Source organism: Calliopsis andreniformis, chromosome 3 (genome assembly GCF_051401765.1).
Source record: "Calliopsis andreniformis isolate RMS-2024a chromosome 3, iyCalAndr_principal, whole genome shotgun sequence".
In the NCBI taxonomy this organism is placed as follows: Eukaryota; Metazoa; Arthropoda; class Insecta; order Hymenoptera; family Andrenidae; genus Calliopsis; species Calliopsis andreniformis.
In genome coordinates this window covers 7,761,008-7,785,665 of record NC_135064.1, presented here as the reverse complement: position 1 = coordinate 7,785,665, position 24,658 = coordinate 7,761,008, and the positions used below count along the sequence as shown (strand labels likewise).

At 31.2% G+C, this 24,658-nt stretch overlaps 4 protein-coding genes across 5 annotated transcripts; 3 read left to right on the top strand and 1 right to left on the bottom strand.

Moving 5' to 3' along the window:
* Positions 1–768: 768 nt before the first annotated feature.
* On the top strand, positions 769–2,250 carry LOC143177435 (uncharacterized). The gene is made up of 2 exons (XM_076375325.1): positions 769–804; positions 1,638–2,250. Exons 1-2 carry the CDS (start codon positions 769–771, stop codon positions 2,199–2,201), a joined length of 600 nt encoding a protein of 199 aa, XP_076231440.1. The 3' UTR covers positions 2,202–2,250.
* A 1,472-nt stretch (positions 2,251–3,722) lies between these two features.
* LOC143176971 (uncharacterized) lies at positions 3,723–7,037 on the bottom strand. 2 transcript variants are annotated; one of them, XM_076374664.1, is made up of 5 exons: positions 6,916–7,037; positions 6,544–6,751; positions 6,210–6,470; positions 5,434–5,946; positions 3,723–5,362 (listed from the first exon to the last, which is right to left on the bottom strand). In XM_076374664.1, exons 2-5 carry the CDS (start codon positions 6,718–6,720, stop codon positions 4,805–4,807), a joined length of 1,509 nt encoding a protein of 502 aa, XP_076230779.1. In that variant the 5' UTR covers positions 6,721–6,751; positions 6,916–7,037; the 3' UTR covers positions 3,723–4,804. The 2 variants fall into 2 exon arrangements, with proteins under 2 accessions (XP_076230779.1, XP_076230780.1); XM_076374665.1 differs by having other exon boundaries at positions 6,874–6,995.
* A 349-nt stretch (positions 7,038–7,386) lies between these two features.
* On the top strand, positions 7,387–10,014 carry LOC143188987 (uncharacterized). The gene is made up of 3 exons (XM_076393565.1): positions 7,387–7,444; positions 7,587–7,730; positions 7,805–10,014. The coding sequence occupies exons 2-3, from the start codon at positions 7,606–7,608 to the stop codon at positions 9,222–9,224; spliced, it is 1,545 nt and encodes a 514-aa protein (XP_076249680.1). The 5' UTR covers positions 7,387–7,444; positions 7,587–7,605; the 3' UTR covers positions 9,225–10,014.
* Positions 10,015–16,183: 6,169 nt separating this feature from the next.
* Jhbp-1 (take-out-like carrier protein) lies at positions 16,184–23,153 on the top strand. Its single transcript, XM_076375075.1, has 6 exons — positions 16,184–16,319; positions 17,685–17,783; positions 19,636–19,786; positions 21,209–21,342; positions 21,437–21,586; positions 22,800–23,153. Exons 1-6 carry the CDS (start codon positions 16,250–16,252, stop codon positions 22,952–22,954), a joined length of 759 nt encoding a protein of 252 aa, XP_076231190.1. The 5' UTR covers positions 16,184–16,249; the 3' UTR covers positions 22,955–23,153.
* Positions 23,154–24,658: the final 1,505 nt, after the last annotated feature.

The following is a 24,658-nucleotide window of genomic DNA, read 5'->3' as shown; positions in this document are numbered from 1 at the left end:
CAATAATAGAGATTCGCGCAGAATACACTTTTCAGCATGATATAAGCTTCTAATGAAACAGTTATTTGATGAATAATTTCTAGTGAAAACCATCGAAAGCGAAATATAAGAAAAGGTAACAATTGAACATTTAATCATTTTTCTGACTAAAATCATATCAATAAGACTTCATTACTGACATATACCTATTCATGAATTATGTATCTCTTCATTTATAATTTTCAACAACTGATTTTCTCTTTGAAGCTCACTCATATTTCAAATTTTAAGCTAATTAACAACCTCGAAATGCAATATCAACTGAAAATGTCGAAGTTCCATTCGAACCTCAATGTAATTTACAATCTGAATAAACTACTGATGTGCCCATTTAACGGAGAATGTGATATTTCAAACGGGTCAGCAGTTTTATCAAAAAGCCTGGAAATTTGTATAAACCACCTTGACCTGCCGTTTCAAACGATGGACGATATTGTTTATAGCGACAAGAATATGAGCTGGCAGAGACCACGAAGCTAACGTTACGTGTCCCGAATAGAAATTTCGTTAAGCAATTCTGTGTCAATGGTTTGTCCAGAAAGCAACGGCGCCGAACAAAAACAAAGGGAATGCAGTGTTCATTGAATTAATGGTATCAGGGCTCTACGCCATTGTATTGCACAGTAATATAAATGGATTTTGAAATCAATGGGTCCTTCAGTCGTTGGGTTTGTCTCGATCGAAAGAAATAATCGAAAGTACTTACGAGTGACCAATTCGCAAGGGATCATGAAGATTCTACTTCTAGGATTTTGGCTCTTCTGCGTGAGTAGACTTAATCTCATTAATTTGCATCGAATTAATGTAATCTAACGCGATTGGAAATCGAAAGATAAATAAGAAGGATAATGTAATTAAGTCGTCAAAGGAAAGGTATATTGAAGTCTACCATTTCTACTTGGTTCGAGAAGATTCATTTCCGAGACACTCAATTAAGGTAATGAAAGCTGGGAATGTAAAAAGAACACTAATTCTTCCTTTATCTAATCGTGACGTTTTTATTAGCCCTATTTACTTCCTAAGAAATTGGCAACGTGATTGCGATAATCTATCAACATCGGACAAGTAGTTCATTATGAGAACTTAAACTTTATCAAAACTCAGCATTTTTTATTTTTAGAGGTACGAAGAAGGATATCTGAGAAAAAGTGTTTTGCTATCGGTCAAACTTTTTATTACTAATATTCTTTCATAATTTGCTAAAAATTTGATAGAACAAAATGTTCTGTAATTTCAAACCGCTTTGCAATAGGCTAGCCCATACAAACAATAATAAACTTATTTTAAATATTACTATTTGCTACTATAATAATTACAATCATAAATGTCCTCATAGATCAATAAAAATAAAGTATTCCTCTGTATATAGAAAAAATATATAAAGCATACTCAGATTAAATATTTTAATTTTACATTATTAACAGGAAGTCGATGAGTTTCTCCGATTGTAAATATGTATGTAGATGAGGAATGATGTACATACCTACAAGATTCTCTCCTCTTCTTATTTTCGACATTTCCAATTTATAAATTGATAAACTCAAGTATCTATTTCGCCTTTTAACGACGAATACAAACGAACCAATATGGGTTTTCAGTTCTTTGAGACGAGAGTGCAGTCGAAGCCGCAGATAACGAAGCTATTTCCGGTCCAAGAGGCAATCGAGTACCATCAGCGAGTGAGCAATGAGATGAAACCGTTGGATAAATTTTTGGGCAAATTACGAGCCACGTACGATTTTGTGTTTCGAAAACCGGAGAACACAAGTAACGTGGAAAGAATTTTAGCCAAGGATGCGCCTAACGCGAATTTGCAGGCAGCAAATTTACTTTGGTCCGATCGAATTCAACCAATTTCAAGGAACTCGGAAAATACTCATGGAACCGAAGGAACGCTTTTAACTATGCAGGATGAGGATTGGGTGAATGATGTACAACCATTGGACCACTTGGAACCCCTTGAACCTCTAGATATGGAGAATGAAATGGGAGACAAAAATCGAGACGTAGAAATTATTACTCCGAAAACGAGTTTTCAATTACCAGCTACATTGAGCAGACATCTTGTCGATTGGCTTGGATCGCTTTTGGGCATCACTTATGGAGTCTATTCTAAGTTAGCCAGAGCTATTTACAGTAATAATACAGGAACAGAGCATTGATTTTAGTTGTTACAAGAAAGATTTTATTCGAAAAGAATAATTTGCAACAGTTTTGGAAGTTTGTGCTTTAAATTTTAATGTACCTACAACTGGAAATTGTATATCATTACTTATTCTCAATAAGCAAATTATATTGCAATATAAATTGTAAATGTAATAAAATCTTAATAAATGTTGCATACCCAGGATTAAAAATGTTAAATTTTCTAATTTTTATATATTATAGGATTAAAATTTTTTCCTTATTTTTATTTTCCTTAACTAAATAGATTTTTTCATTCTAAGAAAAATTTCCTTTGGAATTTTCGCTACATTGAAGTATGTTGGTTACACAGAAATAAATTATTCTTTTATGATTTCTTTACACTTATTTTATTCAAAAATATCTTGGTCTGAAAAATACATGTGTTACCTCTTGTTCATTATCTTTTTGGCAATTTGTATTATACAATAACAATCATTTGTTAAGTAACACCTTGTAAATGCATATCCATTGTTAAAATATTTTATCATTCTATTGTTTTATATATGATGTTCATCCAAATGGCCACAAGTGTGAACATCATCAGTATATCTTACAGGACTAATTAATTTTATTTATGAAGATAAATGCTGTTCCCTTAACCCAGGATAGCAGCCAAGTAATTTAGACAATTTCTTTACGAATGAGTTATGAAAAGAATCTCCAATTAGTAAAGATACATACACAATATCATGAAATAATTTCAATTTTACTTTCCTGGGTTAAAAAACCAGAAAGTTGACAAACAAATAAAATACTGCTATTTCTCATACATTCAAAGTCTTTGGTTCTATTATAACGCGGTATACGTCTTATCTTAGTGCCATTCGCATTTATGCCTTCTAATCTCACGTGCGTCTAATAGACATTTGACGGTATTTGTCAGTTTTGAACTGAATTGCAAGTTTTAAAATCTACTGTTGCATGGAAGCTTTTTAAATTTCAAGATAAAATTCGCTTTTAAATATGTATACTTCCATCATAGATAAACTAGGTGATCAAAAAGTTGCTACTGTATAAGATATAAAATTTGAATGTTTATGTAAATCATAGTGTAAAAGCATTCCTATATTGAATTAATAATTAATAAAATATTAAAACTTTTAGAACAACCTGACACTTTAACTCCAAAATTAATTTTGAGCAATTTAACTGTCTCACGATTAATATTTTAAATTTATTTATATAAAATATTCGTGAAAAACTTATGTAACTTTTTCATACATAGTGCTAGAAATTAATAGAAATATTGAATCAATGCAAAAGTAATGGGAACTTCTCTAAAATATAATATTTTAAGAATTAAAAATATATCGGTACTTATTATTTTACGAGACATATATTTTTGCTCTTTGGTGAAACTAATTAATTGCAAAATTAAAAAGCTTCTAGCAATATCACATTATCGAACTTTTAATAAATTATAAACATTTAAAAATAATACTGTAAAATACGTTACTAAAAGCAATTAGTAAGAGATTTAGATCAGTTTCTAGAGTAGAAATTCCTATTGCTTCTGCGTTAAATGAATTAATAAAAGCATTATAAGAATATAAAGTCGTACCTTTCGAATGTGTGTTTACGTAACACAATTAAAACAAACGATATTGAATTGTGATGATTGAAGATGAATGCTTATTTAAAGTTTGCACTATGTACTTGTTAAAGATGTGGACGAATCAGAGATCAAGTTCAAAGAACATACCTAATGAATCTTTGTTAGGTAAAATTTGTATCATATTTATGTACACAATTATTCTACAAATTGTATAACATTTATCGGCAGTATGCTATTACTTATTATTCGTATTTATTCATTGAAGTCCTAATCCTAATGGCAGATTGGCTTTATGTTTAGCAGTACTGACTGTATTACGATCAAAATGAGCATAATCAAATGTGTAATCTAGTCTTTTAATACTAGATCAGAAACACATAGAGAACTCACAAAAAGAAAAAACTTGTATAGCAGGAATTATACAACTCCCATTCAGTGATTCTATTTGCACTATTAACTTTGTTTTGATCGTAGACTAGATTCAGTAAACTATTTTCTTTAAAGCTAGTTTAAATCAGTATGCACTCACATAACCTATTTTCTTCCTTGGAAGTACCAAATTGATATTAGACTCATTCAGGCCACTAACGTAGCAAATAATCTTCAGAATTAAGTATTAATCTTATGTTAATAATAAACTTAACTAAGCTTTATAGCTCTTACATCACTGCGTCTTTAATAAGAATATGAACATAAGGTATTGTTCACGGAATACTAATTACTAATTGATTACGAAACATTTTATTGAATTTATAAGCTTTAACTTAAACTGAAATCAAGTTGGAGTTCAATAATTCTCTTCAATTTTCATTGAAATTTACATTGTTCTGTGCAAATAGAAGTTCGTCTAATTGCACCTTAAATTTCTTTGCATTGTTTTCAAAATCTTTAGCCCGAATTCAGATTCAAATTTTAAAGTATACTCCAATTCCTAATATGTCTAATGAATTTCCTATTTGTGCTAATCTCAACACTCGTAAACAGCCTTTATTGCTTTGGACTTAAATCGAAATTGGTTTATGACTAAGACGGCATTAAGTACCTTGTATTTTGAGGCAGTATATCATTCATGTTGACCGCTTGTTGTTGCAGGACATTCACTTCCCTAATAGCTTGCTCTTTAAACGAAGAGAATGTATGTAATAAATTTTGATCTTTTTGTAGATTTTGAATATACTGAAGAAAATTAGGTTCTTGCTTCATAAAGCTTCCATCTTTCAATGCAAAGTTCACTTCCTGCTTTGGCATTGTGGAAACTTCAGTAGCCTTTTCAAAAGGCTCTTTTGAATCTATAAAAAATGGCTCTTTTTTTGTTCTATTTCTTCTTATACCTAAATGCGTTTGAGTGTGTTTGTTCAAATGGTCCTTTCTGGAAAAGGCCTTTTGGCATACTGTACACGTAAAGTTCTTATCACCTGAGTGAATAACATAATGCCTAGTTAAATGCTCATTTCTTTTAAATGCTTTTTGGCACACTGGGCATTTAAATGGCCTTTCATCTGAGTGACCACGCATGTGCTGGTCAAGATGTTCTTTCCTTTTTAACATAGCACCACATTCTTTACATTGGTACTTACGTTCCTGTAAGATAAAATTGATGTTAATTTTATAAATGTATACACCCTGACACATTAATGTAATATAATACATACTTGTATATGAGCCTGTATATGTTGTTCAATTTCCGATTTATCTGGAAATGCTAAATTGCATTCGGGACAACAATATAGTGTCGACCCGTCTAAAGCAACGCTGACTTTAATTTCGCCCGTTTTAGCCCTAAATTTCATTTTTTTCTCGGTTTTAGGCGAATCCGTTTGTATTTGTTGCTCAATTTTAACTCGTTGCACAGTGTTCTCACTTTCTTGCTGATTTTCTAAGTGCACGCTTATGTCGTTCGGATGTATAGTCGTCATTGTTTGATCAGAATTCATATAAGTATTGCCATTTTGTAACTGAGTATTTCTGAACACTGGCACACTAGGAATGTTGAGAATATTGTTCTGTGTATGTTCTACTTTCTCTTCCTCAGTCTTTTCTTTTTTTACTTGCTCTGTTTGCAGTTTAATCAACTGCTGCAATGTAAGTGGAAGAGTAGTAGCTTGTAACTTTTGAAAATATTCTGCCATGGCACTTTGCTGCTGGAGTTGAGCTTGTGAATCTTGCTAGAAAAATTAAACAATACACTCAATATAAAATCAGTATGTGTACGAATTTTCCTTATGTGCCTAAATTGGTGCTATCCAAGCTTTATTTGTAACTAAAATGGTATTTTTCTACATACATGAAAATTAAAGAATATTGGTCATTACTATGTATATATGTGTTCCTTACAAATGTAATGTAGCTCATAGAGAAGGTCATAAAGATATAAAAAATTCTACTAAGAATAGCAACAATCCAAATGACTAAAAGAAAAATGTCATACCATATTAGATACTTTTTCTTCAGTACCCGTTCTTGTATTAATATCCTGCTTTACGACTTCTGGTTGCGAAACAGAAGGTAAATACACATTAGGTAGAATCCTCATGGGTAAACTATTTGATTGTACACCAAGTATCGAATTGTTTTGATTATAATTGGGAATGTTAATAGTCTGAATGCCTTGTTTTTCACATAACTGCATCAGAGTATTTGCGTCTGGCCATGGAAGCAATGGCCCTGTGTACTTATTTGTTGAATTCATCTTAAATGAAACACACATTACACACTGAATTCAAATAAAGGCAAATACAAGGTAAGATAGTAGTAAATCTCACTAGTAAATTCTGTTTTGGCTGATTTGATCTAGAGGCAGTAGTATAAACAGAGGCATGTGCTCCCTGAACGACATTACTGCCGGTAAATTTTGAGACAGCTATGGAGTTTGACTGAGAAGTCAAATCTGAAAATTGCGGAAAAATTCCTTGGATTGCGTTGCTCCCAGAAATATCCATTTTATCGAGATTCACGCCTTTTAGATCAAAACTAAAAACATAATTTAAACAATTCGTATAGCCAAGTTCCGTTCCTCTTAAAATAGTAATAATAACAACAATAATAATGATTAGTCTGCAAAGAGCTAATTAAAACATGCGAGCATTTCTAACCTATAATATCCACCAGCAAGAGATCATCGATAACTAAATCACCTGCAATCACGTTTTCAGGCTCATATTTTCGATTAAACCCAAATTATAGAGCCATTCTTGTGACGGAGCATCAGCGAGAAACACAAGACGATTAATTAAATTAAAAAACACTTCTGGAGCACATCGTAACGTACGCCGCCTCCAACGCGTTGCTCCAACATGGCTGCGATAAAATATCCCCCAAATTGTCTTGCGTCCATTAAAATGTAGACGGCGAACCTTTCGAAAGTATATCGAAAATGTATCACCTTTTTCCATGTTTCAATGAAACAGATGTCTTTCGACCGAACGACGTAAACAAAACGAGGTTGTTTTTTTTTATTCTGTTTATAAAAAATTCATGAGAAAAAAGATTTGTTCGTTGGCGTGGCAAGCCTGCCTGTGTCTTTCTGTTTACGGTAGACGCTTATCAAACTTCAATTAACAGAATAAAAATAAACACCGAAATAAAAACATGAAATGTGTTAACGATTTGGAATCACTGAAAATATGAAGAGAAAAAGTTGATAGCTTTTAAGAAAAGATGATTGTACGTAATTAAACACTGTTAATTGTATCGAACTTCTTGAATTTGTTATATTTAACGAAAGTAATTTATGCTCTTCAACAGTTGTTTCTATGTTTTTTAATTCGGTATATTAATTAAGAATTTTCTGTGTGCTTTTTAATAGATAAATATGTTATGATCATATGGATGAAACCTTTAATGATCGAATAGATATCTTACGCAAGAAGAGTAGATTTTTACTGGCTCAAGTAGATAAAAATTCTAAGAAGGTTAAGAAAGAATTTCAAAAACTATACTCACAAAACTTGTCAGTACTTAGCTCTATATTTAATAGAGTAAACTCTTAGACAACATCTTATCCCTTTAATTCCTCATTTATAGGACACTAAGGGATGATTATCAAAATTGTGTAAATAAATGCTTTCACTCTAAAAGAAATATTACATCATGGTATTTGAGAAATGATTCAAGTGGTGTTGGTGCAGCTCTATACACAGATTGTTTTTGTAATAACTCCAATAATACACTTAGATCAATGCCTAATATATCAACACCTAAAAAGTTATTGATTTCGTCAAAGAAACATTGCGAAGAGAGACAATGTTGTCCAAAGAATATTGTCAGAAAGCCAGTGAAAGAATGTTATTGTTATCCTGAAATTAAAAAAATACAATTACGATCTACTAGAACACAGCACAAGAGGGAATCACCTTGTAGACATTGCAAAAGTCATAATGATTTTAAACCTGCTGTTATAATAGAAGACACTAAAAGATCAAATCTATCTTCGCCAATTAGTTGTGAAACTTTACGACGAGTACAGAAGATAGATTATGCACCTAGGTCACAGTTTTTGCGCAATGTCCAAAGCAAAGTTTCTCTTTTGCAGACTGCCGGAGACTGCCCAGAACCATGTTTTAGATCAGCATGTTATCATGATCTTATGGGTAGAAAAAGTAGTTACAATATTGATTCCATACATCATGCAACAGTTGATAAAGAATCTAAATCTAATTATGATCTAACAAAATCTAGATCATCATCTAAACTATATAAATCCTTAGAAAGTAGTGAAGAAGAACAGACTTCTGGATCCGAAAGTATAGATAAATCTGATGAGGATATTCAAATGCCTTCAAAAAGACAATTAAAACCAAAACTCATAACTAAAAGGACTCTTACTTCTAAGAAATCTGTACCTGATATAAAAAAGACTAAATCAAATTCAAAGATATCAATTAAGAGCAAAAAAGTATTACAACCCCATTACAGAGAACATTCTTATGTTCACGATAATAAAGTGGAGAATCCTTCAAGAACTATTTTGAATAAAGATGCTGTTAATTTAAAAGATTATCAACAGGGCGTTTATCTAAATAGTAAACTAGAAAAAGGTGATGGAACACATGTTACAGATAAAGAAGTGAAGGAATTGAGAACATTTCGGGAGCAAAATTATTTTGATACTCATGGATCCAGCCATACTTTAATATCATCTAGATCTTCAGGTTCTTTGGAGCAATATGTACTGAACGACAGACTCTTCCCTGAATCTACAAGAAGAATTCATAAGAAAGATTTAGTTGTTACTATGCCAGCTTGCGCCACTCTACAGCGTAAACGCATGCACTATTTTCCTCGGTATATTGTCCGCCAGGAGAAAGGTAACAGCAATATTAATCATAAAAAGAAGCGTTGCCAAAGTTGTCCTTTGACAGGACATGCCATTGATCTTGGAGTTACAAAGACCAGATCACCACTGAACAGTTTAGCTCTTAAGTATCAAAAACGATTACCTTAATCAGGAATGATTTTGATTATTTTGACGAAAATACAAGCATGATCGAATGAAATGAACAGTTTCTAATAATTGTGTCCCAATTTTTATATGGCCGATTGCATGAAATGTGCACTACTTAATTCATGGGACGAAACTTTATTTGTTTCACTTCATCTTCCGAATTTTTATATAGAATTTTGATTGTAAATTGTATTAACAACATCGTGTTATATGAACTAAATCGGAATTGAGAATGTGGAATTTAGAATGTGCCTTCAGTCACACTAATATTTTAAAGAGCACGTGCTTGTATTAAGTTATCACTTTCAGTATGTATCAAGGTTGCATAGCAAGTTTTTGGCATTGAATAAAATATCAAGGTACACATTTTTTGGTGAGAAAAAAGAAGTAGAGCACGTGGATGAGATGCACGTATAACATGTTCACATACTGGTCTACGTGATCCCGTTCACGACTAAAGTCTCCGTAGAATTAGTCATTTTCCGTGGCTGTGATGAATCCGTAACCTTGAACGAACTCAAGCTCACAGGATGTACATTTTTAGTGAATAAAAGATGTAAAGCCACGCAATTTCCTCCTGTATAATTGCACAAATCATTGGATAATTCTATTATAAACGAACATATTCTCATCATTTTAGAAATATGTAAATTATCATGTAACATTTTTATTGTGATGAATTTGAAAAGTAGTTTATTGATTATATTTGAGGATGTATTTCACAATATATGTAACTCTTATTTACATTTGTATAACAAGCTTAGAAATTGTAAATTTTATTTGGAGTCAAATAAACATCTTTCTATAATTTGCAATAATCACCAGTCTTTTAATCTATTTTTTCCTGTATTTATTAAAATAGACTAAAGTGTAAAAATTAATATTAGCAATTACGTAGCTTTTAAGCGTTGATTGTTTGATTACAATTATTTTTGAATGTCTGAATTATACGTAAAAATATGAATAATCTACTGGCGATTATATTAATGCTATATTAGCATAAATTATTATTTCTATATTCTATACGAAATTTCATTTTCAATTAATTTTATATTGTCTCGATATTAATTAAACAAATGCACTATAATAAGACATTTCATTTTTCCGAGAACTACATAATAAAGTTTTACACCGTTTAAAACACAGGAAGACATGGATAGTTAATTTTAATTAAAACATATACAATGAAATATTAAAAATAAAGATCATTAATTGGTCTAATAATTTCGAATGATTTCACTGATTGCATATGAAAAACATAAATGGGAATTCATATTCCTCTAATGAAAGTGTATTCCCGCAACTTTGCATTTAATTGAGATTCCAATACATCAAATGCTTAAGCTAGAAAAAAAAAGTATAAGGAATAATTCAACAAATTACAAATACGTGATGTTCATCTTTAAAAATTTCGAATGATACATGCATTTTTCGAGACCTGCGTATTTTTTCTTTTCATATAACTTTTTGCGATATTTCAATGCAAGTATACGAAGAGTCTGCTTTATAACCTTCGATATATTCTACGACTTTTACGATTATACGACTTTTTATAATGGGACATAAAATAAAAAAAAAAAAAGGATAATATTTCTTGAACTTTTTTCCCTGAAAAAGCAAGAAGATGCTTCTTTTAAATTCTTTATCTGAATTTTCCTTATTGTAACTTATTAAAATAAAAATTTTCGAAAATGTAAAATATTTTTCATTCTTCTTTATAGAAATTTTAATCCTTTACCTATTACGAAATGGTATTAGAACATGCTTTCATCGAATTTAGCATAAATTACTTAATGCAATATGTGCATACATATGAATGGATTTTATTACTGAGGAAATAATAGAAAAAAAAAACAGATTGTATTACAGGTATGGAATATTTCATGTAACCAAAACTACAAAATTTTATTCAAGAAGAAGTGCGCTTATACATTCTGTGACTGCAAAATTCCAACGCACATGTGTCCTAATTTGCATTTAATGCTACCCTTACTTTACTTGTGACAATTATACTTATTTGCAAAAGTCTTCACTGAACGTAAATGCCTACTGCTTTCTTGAGTAACACAGACGGTCAAATTTCATAATTAATTGCAAGCTTGTCTTATGTAATAAAAATCATATATTTTGATAGAAATACATTGACAGGAGTAAATATGTGTTTGTTTAAGAAGTATTGAATATGTTCTTAAGTGTCGATTTAAGTTCTAGATTACAATCGTGTAATCATCCGAAGTACATATTCTCTCGGGAAACTGGTTTCTTGAGCAACGGTAGGTTTTGGGAAATAATTATCAATCATTTTTGAAATTTACTAATGTTCATATTTGGAATTTACTAAGTCAATTAAAGTTCTAACAAAGAATGACATAACAATTACACTTTTTTCCTCTGTACAAAGACTAATGCAAAAAAGCGCTGTTTTTCTAAACTATACGCGTATGCTCAAGCATAAATTAACGTCTGAATATCCGTATTTACTTCTGTATGAATCATTTAAATGAATATAGGCAAGTACACACTACCTCATTATACATATGATATAAAAGTCAATAATTGGTTTTTAAGCTTAAGAACTTAACACCCTTTTAGCTTAAAAGTTTACCTCTAAAAGTTTTAGGTATTATCGAAATGATTTTATTAGTAAACATTATACGCGTCACAAAAAATTGCAAAACTCTGCATTCATTACTAAAAAACTTTGAGAAACTTCCTAGACGATAACGTTTTCCTTTTTAAGTATCATTTCTTTTGTATAAAAGAATAATTAACCTAAATTTTAATTCTGAATTAAGTCGATAATGTTAATTAGTAAACCATTTAATAATAAGTACTTTTATAATAAGTATTTTTTTTTAAATTGGAATAGTTATTTTTATACCTACTCAGAACATATAACTTCTTTCATGGAAAATACCAAAACGATTTCATTAAATATTATTTACATAAATATTGGCTACTAAATGGTAACGTGTCTATAAAAGCCCAAAATATTTTCTTTATTACGAAAACATGTTCATAGTTTCATCTTTTATGAATGTTCTCAGCAAGGTAAGACGTCTGCGGTTTTCATCTAATTTCCATATTTTATTATTACTACCTAGAAGAACCAGATTAAAAGTTATTTATCGCATTTGATTAATTAAAGGCTTAAAGTAACATGATACATATTTTTTGTTCAAATGGTGTCGACACAGAATTCTGAGATAACATAAATGATATAATGAGTGAAGGACTGAAAAGAAGTCATTGGACGAAGCAAAACGAAGGACTCATTGTAAGGTTGAAGACTGGCCAGTGGCGTTAATCAAGGTTCAGTCTGTCAGTTTCACGTGGAAAATAACTGAGATCGTGAAAACTGATAATAAGTTTAAGTACTTACTACTCTTCTCTTCACTACTCTGAAGTTTTTGACCCATGAAAACGTCTATTTATTTAAAACCGAAATTATGACGAATGGTATCTGTGATTACTAATACCTTTGAAATAGTAACCATTTATTATGAATAATCTAAACGATTATTCATTGAATAAAATAATGAAAATTCTAAATAAAAATTGCGAGACATAAAATCATTTTTTCCTTTTTTCTTTTTTTTTTTTTCAAATTTTAATCAGTTATCATTTTATACGGCTACCCAAACAACAAATGATATCTTTACATGGTTAGAGATAACTGCTTAGAAGAAAATGAGCATTGGCGAGGTATCATCGTTACTTGGAAATCGACAAAATTGACCGTAATCGTTGCACCAAAACGATGTAGGTCTTTTATCTAGCCAATTTTGCCCTTGCTATTTTCGTTATTCTTTTCTTATCATGCTCCTATATTCTCGAACATTAATATGGATCCTATTGGAGCCGATTATGTGATTACATTACTAACTATATTTAGACTTGTGATTTCGATCTTTTCTTCTATTATTTATAATTTTCATTTACATAATTTATTTATAATTTTCAGTTATTTGATTAATATACAAAATTTTGTCCAGGAAGGTAATATAGACGATAATCCAAAACAATGATCCAAAAGAACATGTTTACATGTTCTCATTAGTCACAAAGTAATGGTAATTTGCTTTCATTAACATATATGTATGCAAGAAGACTTATTCATACAAATCAAGTAACTATTCGAAGTTCTCAACCCATCGCGATTACTAAAGTGATCACATATTAATATCATAAATTCAAACTGTAATTTATGTCAATTTCTTTGGAGCATCTGCTATATTGCATTTCCTCTTCTTGGAACATTCAATATTGATACAAGCTACTTAATGATTCGCTATTTGAATTACAATCATCGTATCTGCGTCACGATTTTTGTTGAAATGAATCACTTGTAATAAAACTAGTTTTCATTGAAATTCCTGTCTACTATAAATATACACGTAAAAAAGGAATAATCATTGCTGAAATACAGAATAAAATGATAAAAATATTTTAGATGCTTTTCAAAATTTTCCTTAAATACTTAATTTTACTTTGAAATCTCTAGTATCTAAACAGAATTACTTTTCCTTAGCTGAATATGTAGAAGTGTGTTCAGAGCTTTGAGAAAAGTTTCTCATAAAATATTTCCAGCTTTTTAAGTCTAAAAGTTATTGTAATTCAAAGTCAGTGAACCCTGAAGAATCGTGGTCGACCATGAACGGATAACCTTACTCTTTGAGAGAGTTGTGCATATTTAATAGGTTCTTTATGTCTTGTCAAGGTAATAAATCCACATGAATAAAGTAACACAGTGGTATCATTTCATCTTTTCAATGGAATTAATCTATTCCACGTGTTCCTCCACATCAATCGATCCTCAAACGACCACCATTTTGGTAGTCACAAGTAGGGACTTCAGTCATGGTTGCTGATTTGAATTAGACAACGTTCAAATACCGGTTAAAAAGATTGTTAAATCATGAGCTGCATCGAATTTATTTTAAAGTCAAAAGAATGTGATTTATAGCGTTGAAGGACTAAAACGTGACATGTTTTATTCTGGAAATATGACTGTGTTAGCATAGTTTCTCAGAGGACGAAGTTTGTTTAAAATTCGAAGTTTCCTTGGAAATTTAGACTTTGGTAATTATGGTGATTTTTGTTCTACTTGAAAATTATTGTAGGTTAATACTAGTAGCAGTCGATAAAATTAGCGGTTTCAGGACTGTTACATTGTAATACAAGTCGAAACAGAAATTGGCGTTGATGAAATATTAATCATATATTTGAATTTTACAGCTGTTGCAAATGTTAATGTCGAAATTATTAAGACCTTCCGCCTTCTTTTCTTAATTTTTATTAGTATTTTCGATTTATCTATGGATTCTGACGACTTATGAGTTAAAAATTGACGTCGAATATTAATACTATAATAACTTTAAGCGGTATGTATTATTACATACATAAATATGAATAATAAGTAGGTATCAAAATTTCATGCTAAACATGTTTAACTTTCAAGGTTAAGCTTCAAAGTTACAGAAATGATTTGACACAATTCGTCCTCAAATTTTTCTACTTCACTTTCATTTAATCAAACTGAACCGGTTAATCATTTTGTGCGTGATAAATTTAGATATTAAAAGAACTCTTTTACAAACAGAATATATTTATTATTCTCATACATCCTCGATCGACGGACAAAATAATGAGGTTCCTTTGTTCACTTAAAAAAAAAAGAACTGTATGAAAATATTGAGGAGAGAGGAAGTTGTGGAGTCGACCGATATGGAATTGTTTGAAATTGGAACTGGTAGATGGGTGTCCATGTAAAGAACAAAGGGAACAACAAGTGGATTCCGAAAGGCCCGTAACGCCTTCAAAAGCCATCCTGCATGATTGACTTGCATTGAAATAACAATAAGTCCCAGATATTTATAAGTATGTAAAAGAAATGAAAATTTAGTGGTGTGAAAAATTTAAAATAACTAAACATAAAATCGCCTCTCGATCACCTTCAATATTGAAATATTAATTACCATTGGACTTGCACGAACAAATTACAAATGTAGAAATAATATTGGGAAACCGTTCAGAAGGAGAAAATGATCGCTGTTAATGAGACACATAAAAGAAAAATTGTGAGACATTAGTTAATTAGTTTTGAACAAGAGTGTTGCAAACTGGAGAAACTTTTACAGTTTGTGTGTCTTTTTAGTCTTTTGTACTAATACTGCCATTCTTTGGAAAAAGATAAACACCTACCTAGATAGATACCTACGTAGTATCAAATATCTGACGAAAAAATAATATAAATCACATTAGGTGTAAAATTCTACGATTCAAAATTTTTGTTTCGTCTTATTCTGCGAAATCACTTACCCGAACTGCATTTTTGAATATCCATTAACATAATCTATAGAAAATATGCAAATATTTCTAAAGAAAACAAAATTAAAATAAATCTAATCCACAAGAAGGCTGCACATTTTCGAATTTCAAAGAAAAAGTAGCACTATTGGCTCACGTCTAGCAAAGACCAAAATAATAAACTATCAGAAAGAAAAGATAGAAAAGAGAGAGAAAGAAACAGAGACAATCACGTATATGTAAAATACTTTTACTTTCAAAGTGAATGCGTCAGGCGCAGGATAAAGGCTTGACTGCCGCCGTTTGCGTGCAAATAAAGAAGTCAACCTCCATCTCGCTAAAAATCCTTTGGGACGAGACTGTAGAGTTGCTGAGAAGCGACGAAAAAATGACGTTTGACGATCGTCTAACTTGAATGTAAAAGTAACTCCTGTGTGCCTTCGTGAATGAAGGAACGAATATTAAAAAAGTTTACTGTCTTTCGACATGGTGAATCATCCTGCACGTCTTCCACCGTGTAACGTTCGGCGATTTTTCGCGTGATCCCGCGAGAAGAAACACATGCGTTCCCTACCAGATCCACTCCATGGTGGGGCGGTTGTGCCGCTTAAATAGACTGCATCATTGACCGTTTCTTCCAGTTCACCATCAGCTGTCCCAAGAAATTTTCATCGGGAAAGCCTCACTGCTCCTTCGTGAACTGAAAGTCAGTCATCATGAAATCCGTTTTTCTGTTGTTGCTCGCCATTGTGGCAATTTTGTCGACTACTGCAGCCATCGAGTTACGTGAGTAGAGTTTCTACCTTTTCACTTTTTGCCTTTTGGGGTGGTACCTTGGAATTTTGTATTTTTCCGTTTCCTTTATCCTCTTTCTTAGACTTTTATTCTTTCCGTAATTGATCCCTGTTTGTCCAAGATTGTCTTTCTTTATTGTTGTTCGTTTTGCTTTCTGAAATGGTTGGTGTCTTTTATTGTATGTAAAGAAACTGAGGTACGTTGAGAGATCTTTTTCAATCGTGAAAAATGTGCGATTCTATCTTTGAGTCTTATATGAAGTTTGAAAAGTGTTCTAATATGCAAACTAGAAGAATGTTAGAGAAAGAGATAGTTTAATATTGTGTTAATATTCTATGCTGAATGACTTGGTAAAGATTCAGGCAAAGCGAACAAAAAGTTAAATAATGCACATGTGATTCTAATTGGTTTGTTTTACATATCAGAACTGACGAAAGTAAAAGAACCTTCTTTTTTGTAGAAATGCGTCAATCTTTTTTAGAAGGTCCCTTCCAGGCATTAAAGTCACTGTACAATTTAACGAATCTAGTTTTGTCGAGCACCTTTGTAGATTATTGTTAACTTTTGACAACTTATCCACCGTTTTATTTTACACTCTTACAGATTAAATATCCGCTGCACAGTAGAAAATGAGAGTGTAGAAGTAAAATAATTGATAAGGTATCAATAATTGATTACAATTGACTAATGTGACCGACAAAACTAGATTTGAAGAATTTAGAATCGAAGATGAAATAATCTAAAATAATAATCTTATACTTTCCTTTTCAGAAGAAATAAATTTCAGCTTCTTTGTTCCAGTAAGCAAATCGAAACAACTCAAATACTCCGAATCGTTAAATCATTTTCCATTCCTATCACTTCGACTCTTGCAAGTTAAACACATAGTTCGAACACCATAAGTCATAAGTAACACGTAGCTTTTTGTCTTCCAATTATTTTCTCAGGCTAAATTTCATATTATGAAAGAACTTTCAATTGAGGATCAAGCTTCATTATCATTAACCAAAAGGCAGTTATACCACTTTTTTTGAGAAGTAATTGGTTTGATCATGCGTTTGTATTCATCTTCAAAAAACCATGACTCAAGGTCAATGTTAGCGCGATCAAAGATGATCGTTTAAATTAAGAATCTGTAGATTCGCTTGAAGTAGATCGACTTTTCGTCGATCGATCAATCTAAGTCATTAGACCGGGGATACACTGAAAGAGAAAGTCAATCCTCGAGATTCAGCCTGACTTCGTAACTGGCGTTGCACTTTATTGGATCCTGGGTCGCAATGCAATATTACGTAACCGTGACTGCGTGCGACATTTTTTCTCTATTTTTTTTCATTTCATTCTAACTGCTTTTAGCGAGCAGCTTCAGGATATGCAACAGAACTCAACCAGACCCGGAATACTACAAGTGCATCGCGAACTCCGCTAGGGATGCCGTTGTTTCGTTATCAGGAGGTGAGCATTGCCGTTTTTCTTTTTTTAAATTAATCTTTGAGAACGTCGATGTTTGAAAACTAGCGACAACTAAATAATAAACGAATAACATCTGAGAAACGTATTTTAACAGGGACACTCGTTTCTCTAGTTTCTCAATAAACGTTCCTCGACAGTGAAATTGATAGAAAACTGTCCGTTGCAATCTTCAAAGAGATCGAAAAGTGAGGGAAAAAGGTATAACAAAAACAGTCATTCAAGGCAATGACTGCTCACTTGTGAAAGAGAAATGAATTTCTCTTTAATATCTTAATACTTTAATATCTGACTGTTGAATATTGCGTTGTATTTTTTAAAATTTACTTTATAATAATATAGAAAATAAACAGTCGACGGGTTGTTGTAAATTTTGGGGGAAAGTGTAAAATTCAGTAAGAAATATCGTGTAACAGTTCAATGAGGAATGTAGCGATAAAAGAGGAACTTATTACTCTCAATGAAAATTACGTCGAAGCGAAATACCATGATCGGTCAAGTAAAATTGGTTATATAACTGTGTAACGCGGCAAATATTGGCAACTATTAAACGAGAAGTTTATAGTCTCGCGGTACTGATAATTTCACGTTCAGTTATTTGGAAAGTTCAATAGTTCACTGAATAGTTAACCTTTAGTCATGTTTGACTAAATTCAAATAATTATTCCATTATTTATTCTTTTATAGTGGATTGTTAGACACATGTTAATGTACAATTTGAAAAAAAATTAAATATTGAAAGAGCATTTCTCACAGTATCTGACATAACACGGTATAAAATAAAACAGTAAGAAGTTTACATGTGTTTTTACAAGTATAAATTATTCATAGTATTCAAACCCACTCAGATTTGAGCATTACTGCTCAAAGTATTCGAACCCATACTCTAATTGTCAAAGTTAACAATCAAGATATATTACTAGAAGAATATTTACCTACCCAAATAGACTCAAAATTGGTAATTGAACTCCACGAATGAAAAAATTGTTCAAAATATATGAATCCGTGTATTACTCAATGTAAGAAACTTAAGATATGAACAGATTTATTGGATTAAATCGCATAAAATATATTTAATAAGTAGTAGGGTACAGATACAAATAACACTTTTCACATTGTTGATTTAAAAAGGCTCAAAATATATCTGAATATATCGCTCAAAATAGGTATATAGTTCAAAGTGAGTAAAAAAGTATAAAATTCACGATTCAAACTGTGTGGCTCAAAATAAAGTAGTTGACAGCCAGAAATTATTCGACATAAGTCCTACAAAATATCTATGTAGATATACCTACATATATACCTAAACATTTGATTGCGTTAGTCAAACTAACGCAAACCGAGATTGAGTAAACTTAAACCTCATTACACACAATTGTCAGAACCCAACAAAAGCATACAATGTTCTCACCTTTAGTATTTTTGATGATGTCATTCCTTTTTCATTGTTTTGAGCTTCCACAAAGATAATGACGTACAGTTTTCTACTAGATTTCACCGGAGCAATGTACACAGCGTTTCCTCGAAACTGGTATTAGTTTCTCTGACACATAATCATGGCGTACCAATTTGCAGAGGTTCTCCTTGACTCGAGCAAGCGTCCCTTCGCTTTCCGTGCCTCTTTGGTAAAAATCGGGGCACGTGTGCGTGTTGGCACCTGAGTTTCAAATATCGTGCACAGGTGCACCGATTTCTGAGGACCTGACACGTGACTCGTTCAGCGAAGGAATGTTTCTTGTTTTCCCTCGTGAACGTTGACCTCGCGTTGCAAAACGCCCCAGAAAGGGAACTACATTCACAGAAATTTAGCCTTTCAATGTTACATTTTCTTCCACAGGATTGAAGAACTTCAAAATTCTACCAATCGAACCCTTGGCAGTGGACAGTGTGAAAATTGGCGAATCTCAGGGATCAGTCGCTTTGAGGCAAGAGTATCGGAATATCAAACTCCACGGGCTAACTAAACATCTTGAGGTGAAAAACTACCAGTGAGTAGATTTCTTTTTAGTAAACTTCAATTTCCGTTTTTAATGCATCAGAAAATGGGAATTCATTGGAATCTCTTCTTTCATACATTTCATGAATACTTTTAAGATGTATGTCTATATAGAAATTGTAACTGGGGACCCTATATATGGATCCAATAAATTATGTTCCGTGGTTGAGGCATGAAGATCATAAAGAATCACGCAAACAGATCGTAAATAAAATTAATCGTATAGTAACCACTGGTTAGGGCTTATGCAACCGTTTACGAAAGAACTTCATGGTGTCTTTGAAGGTTTTATCTGTAAGGATGTTCCAAATATGGGTGTAACAGCTAATATCATTCAACACATTATTGAAAAACATTACTTATGGATAAATAAATAATAAATTCGTTTTGAACAATTAATCTTCTCCGACAAACTAATTGTTCAAATCAAGTCTTTTAAAGTAGACTGTTAAAAATATAATGTTAATAGTACTAGATTACTCAAAGTATAGTGCACAAGACTATTCAATAAAAATGTGTTACTCAAAATAGACAGTTTAGTTTAGGTAGTGTTTAAATTATATTACGCAAACTACGTCGTTCAAATTATTGTTAAGATCACTGCATATTTTTCTGGCATGAACTTCTAGTGCTCATAATGAAGAAAAGAAAACAGTCGGACCGTACCAACAATAAGCAAAACTATCATTTTAACGATACCGTAAATTTGTATTTATATATAGACACTTTGTTATTTAGGATTGAAGACAAAACTCGAGTAATGATTCGAGTATCTCTAATTCTTATTCAATCGATAAATGTTCCTTTTAACAAAATATTCATCATAATACCCATATTATGCTTTTGATAAGATAGGTTTCATTATGTTGTGAATCTCTTTTTCGACCAGTAGAATGTGTTCTGATTTAAAAAATCGTAAAATTTGTTAAAAATTGTTTTTGTTATGAGCTCTTTAATTAATCAAAGTCCTATTGTAGTTATAAATAAATTAATTGTATTCTGATAACTAATTGGGTTGTCCAAAAATTCGTATGAGAAAACTCAAAATTGCAACAACATACATCAAGGTCTAGTGTGTGAACCATGTTAGGTAAAATGAATAAATTAAAAGATAGCCCTCAAAATGTACTATTTAAAACATATAGTACAAACTTTAGCAATGTTGATAATTTATAATAGTACATAGTCAATAGGACAAAAATATTCTGTCTCTTGCGTACTTGCTGCTTATACAAAATGTACATACTCCGGTATTAATTCACATCATTTGAACAGTCATGCAAGGAAAATATGCAAAAAGGAAGAATGAAGACATAAATAACTAAATCAACAACAAAGATCATAAATAAGTAAATCACATACATTGATCATTGATATCGAAACACACAGCAAATATAATTAATTCATTTTACAGCATTGACTGGGATAAATGTTTGCTGTCATCGGATTCGCTCAATCCTCAGGTGGACTTTGTCGCAGATTACACAATTGACGGCAAGGTACTGTTGTTACCCGTCAGAGGATCTGGCAAATCCAACATTACTATGTGTAAGCATTATATTCTTCAAATTTTAACTGGATGAGTTTACAATGTAGAAAAAGACACTATAGATATTAACAGAATCGAAACATTAATTTTCAGACGATCTCAAAACGCACAACGACATTTACTGTGAAAAGTACCAGAAGAACGGAGAAACCTACTTGAGGATAAAGAAATACGTGGTAAAGTTCTCCCCAAAACGAGTGACTTTGCAATTCGACAACCTCTTCGATGGCGACAGCCTTCTGGGTACGTAGAATTATGGAATGGAACTCACGTATTATTCCTGACCTAATTTTAAAGCTTCACAATTTTCATATTTCACAATTTAAGATTCGATTACTAGATACAACTTACAAATAAGCTATGCATATGTATGCACGAATTTACATAAGCTGCATCAGTTGTGATGCATGTCGATGGTGCATCATCTTCTGGCCCGTTGCGTCAAATCATTATTCTACATGAAACGCTCATTAGAATCGTGATTTAGTGCACGTCGTTTGAGCGTCTTTATATATCGCAGACTCCCATAAAGATTGTCATCATTCCACTTGAAGAAAGAAATATGATCTTTGTTATCTAGCAAGGCCATCGTTTTAATAAAAGAAGAATAATGCATCGCCTATCCAACAGCGCTAGGTTAGGTTTATATGACATCATGTTCTATAACATTGACCCTTTGCCAGGTACAATGTTAACTGACTCAGCTATTATGGAGATCTCTGAATAAATGCTTAATTATTTGATTTTATACAACTCTGCAAGAATTGAAATATGTTTTTATGAAGTTTATAATTTTGAGTTTCGTGAAGTTTGGGCTAAGTCTGGAGTAGACGTGATCTACGTCTAAACGAGATTTGGGTTAGATATGTGGAATAATTTAAGATTGGATAGATAGAGTAAAGAATGTTAGAATATAATTAAAAAAATATTATTTCTTGTTTATCATATAGTATGTGGTGAGTTGCTCAGTATCAGGCGTTCAAAATCTACGCATTTAATATAGTGACTCGCAAATTTGTTCATGTTTACTCAGGAAATTAGGAAATTATAGAAGTTAGTGTGTCATTCCTTTTTTATTTCATGTGTACATCTAAAGTATTTTTAGGATTTCAACGTATTAACTTACGTATTCTTCGTAAACAAATTTATATGTCACTGTATTTATTAACTCTTTCTTCCAAATATGTATTTCATGAACATATTCTGACATTTTCGAAACATTCAAGCTCTTATTCCATTCGTTGTCATTTCTTAGCACTCTTAACAATAACAAATAAAGAACTTAAATAAGATTTTGATTTCAATTGATACATAGCCATAAGGCTACGCAACAAAACGTATTCTTTCGCTGCTGTGTCTGTATTTCTAAATCACCCTGTGCATACGTCATCTCTGAATTGGGTCTGAATTATGTGAATCAAATGTTATAACTTGCACACATTTTGCTTCTTTTCAGGAGAGCAAATGAATCGTTTCATTAACGAGAACTCTGACCTGCTCTTCAAGGAACTTCAAGCACCGTACGAGGAAACATTCGGTCTAGTGTTCACGAAAATTAGTAACGATATCTTTAGTCGTGTGCCATTGAACAAAGTCTTCCCACCGCCATAAATTATACATCACAACATTTTCACGCCAAACATAATTCAACATCACCTTCAGGACGAATTTGCTGAAGATATTTCTGATCATGCCAAAAAATTGTATATACGTACATGTATAAGTATTATACCCTATTCCAAAAAATTGTATAATTGTAGTTTACTGTACATTCTTTTTTAATACAAAAACATTTTGATTCACCATAAAATTCGTGTTTGATTTGACCCTTAAAATGCAAACGGAGTTTATTTTGCTAGACGTTATTTGAAATAGTCATGTGTTAGTTTATTTGAGCAGGCAAATTCTTTTACATTATTTCGTTATTTGATTTTCAAATAAAATAAGTTATATTTTATTCCAAATATCTTTCTGATAAACTGTTTGAGACGAGAAACAATTATATTGTCTTTTCATATTGTAAAAATTCTAAGTTTAATAATTGACTTAGTTTAACAACCTCTTATGTCAAATTGTTTCGTATTTTAGTCGAAGTTAACTCAAATAAAAAATATATTTGAATAATATCACTGTTTAGAAACTATTTGTCAAATAAAAATAATAAAATATTTGAAATAATTCATTATTTCAAATTCATTATTTCAAATGATTATTTATTTTATTTCAAATAAAATGTACCCAAGCATGGTATCTTATGTGAAACTGGAATATATTAAGAAAAAGTCTTATAAAATTAAAACACAACATAAATGCACACAGGTAAACAATAGAGCAGGGTTGGGCATTTTGAGAAATTTTCGAAATACATTATTTAAAATCTAATTTTCAGAACTGTTTGGAAGATAATCTATTTCTGAAATAACACTGTTATTTTATGAAGTATTTCACACGAAAAATCAAGTAATGTATTTACAATTTAATGATTTATTTGTTGTTTCAAATAACAAATTATTCGTGATTTAATGTCGTAATTTATTATTTGGTTTTGATGAAATTAACTAGTTTCTTAATGTGCTGCATCTATAAAATATGTCTATATCATTACTATTTCTTCACGGTATTATTGCACGTTTATATTTTAACTTTTATTCCACTTCTTACCACTTACGCTTCTTGCCATGTTTCAGTTAACAGCTAAAGTAAATTTTTTCAGTGATAAATTACATTATAATTTCTAAGTATCAGTAATAATACACAATCTATCCATGTGTAATTATTATGTTTTCACTTACGTACAATTATTATAACAAGGTAGTAATATATTAGTATAATAAATAGTAGCAATAATAACACTGTTATTAATATAATTAATATTGATAGTGATATCATTAATATTACTTAACATTTATTCTGAATATAATGTGAAATAGAAAATTTTCAATTGCAAAACAAATTTTATTTCCTTAAATAATCACTTCTTCGATTTATTATTTAATTGACCAAATGAAGAACGCAAGAGCAGTTGAAATACATTATTTATTAAATATCAATTAATGTTATTTGAAATAATTATTTTTAAATTACTATTTAAAATAAATTTAATAAGGTAATTTTTTAACATTAAATAGATATAATAATAAAGGATAGATACAAACACCAGCAATAATTAAAAATAATTAAATACAAATAAGTATGGTCTAGGTACTTACTCTAACACTAGTGTAACTGCCATAACGTTGTGTTCCTCTGATTTCCACAGAATAAATGACGACCCTTCGTCTATATTCAGGTAGCTCGCAAAGTGGTCGCTGAGTG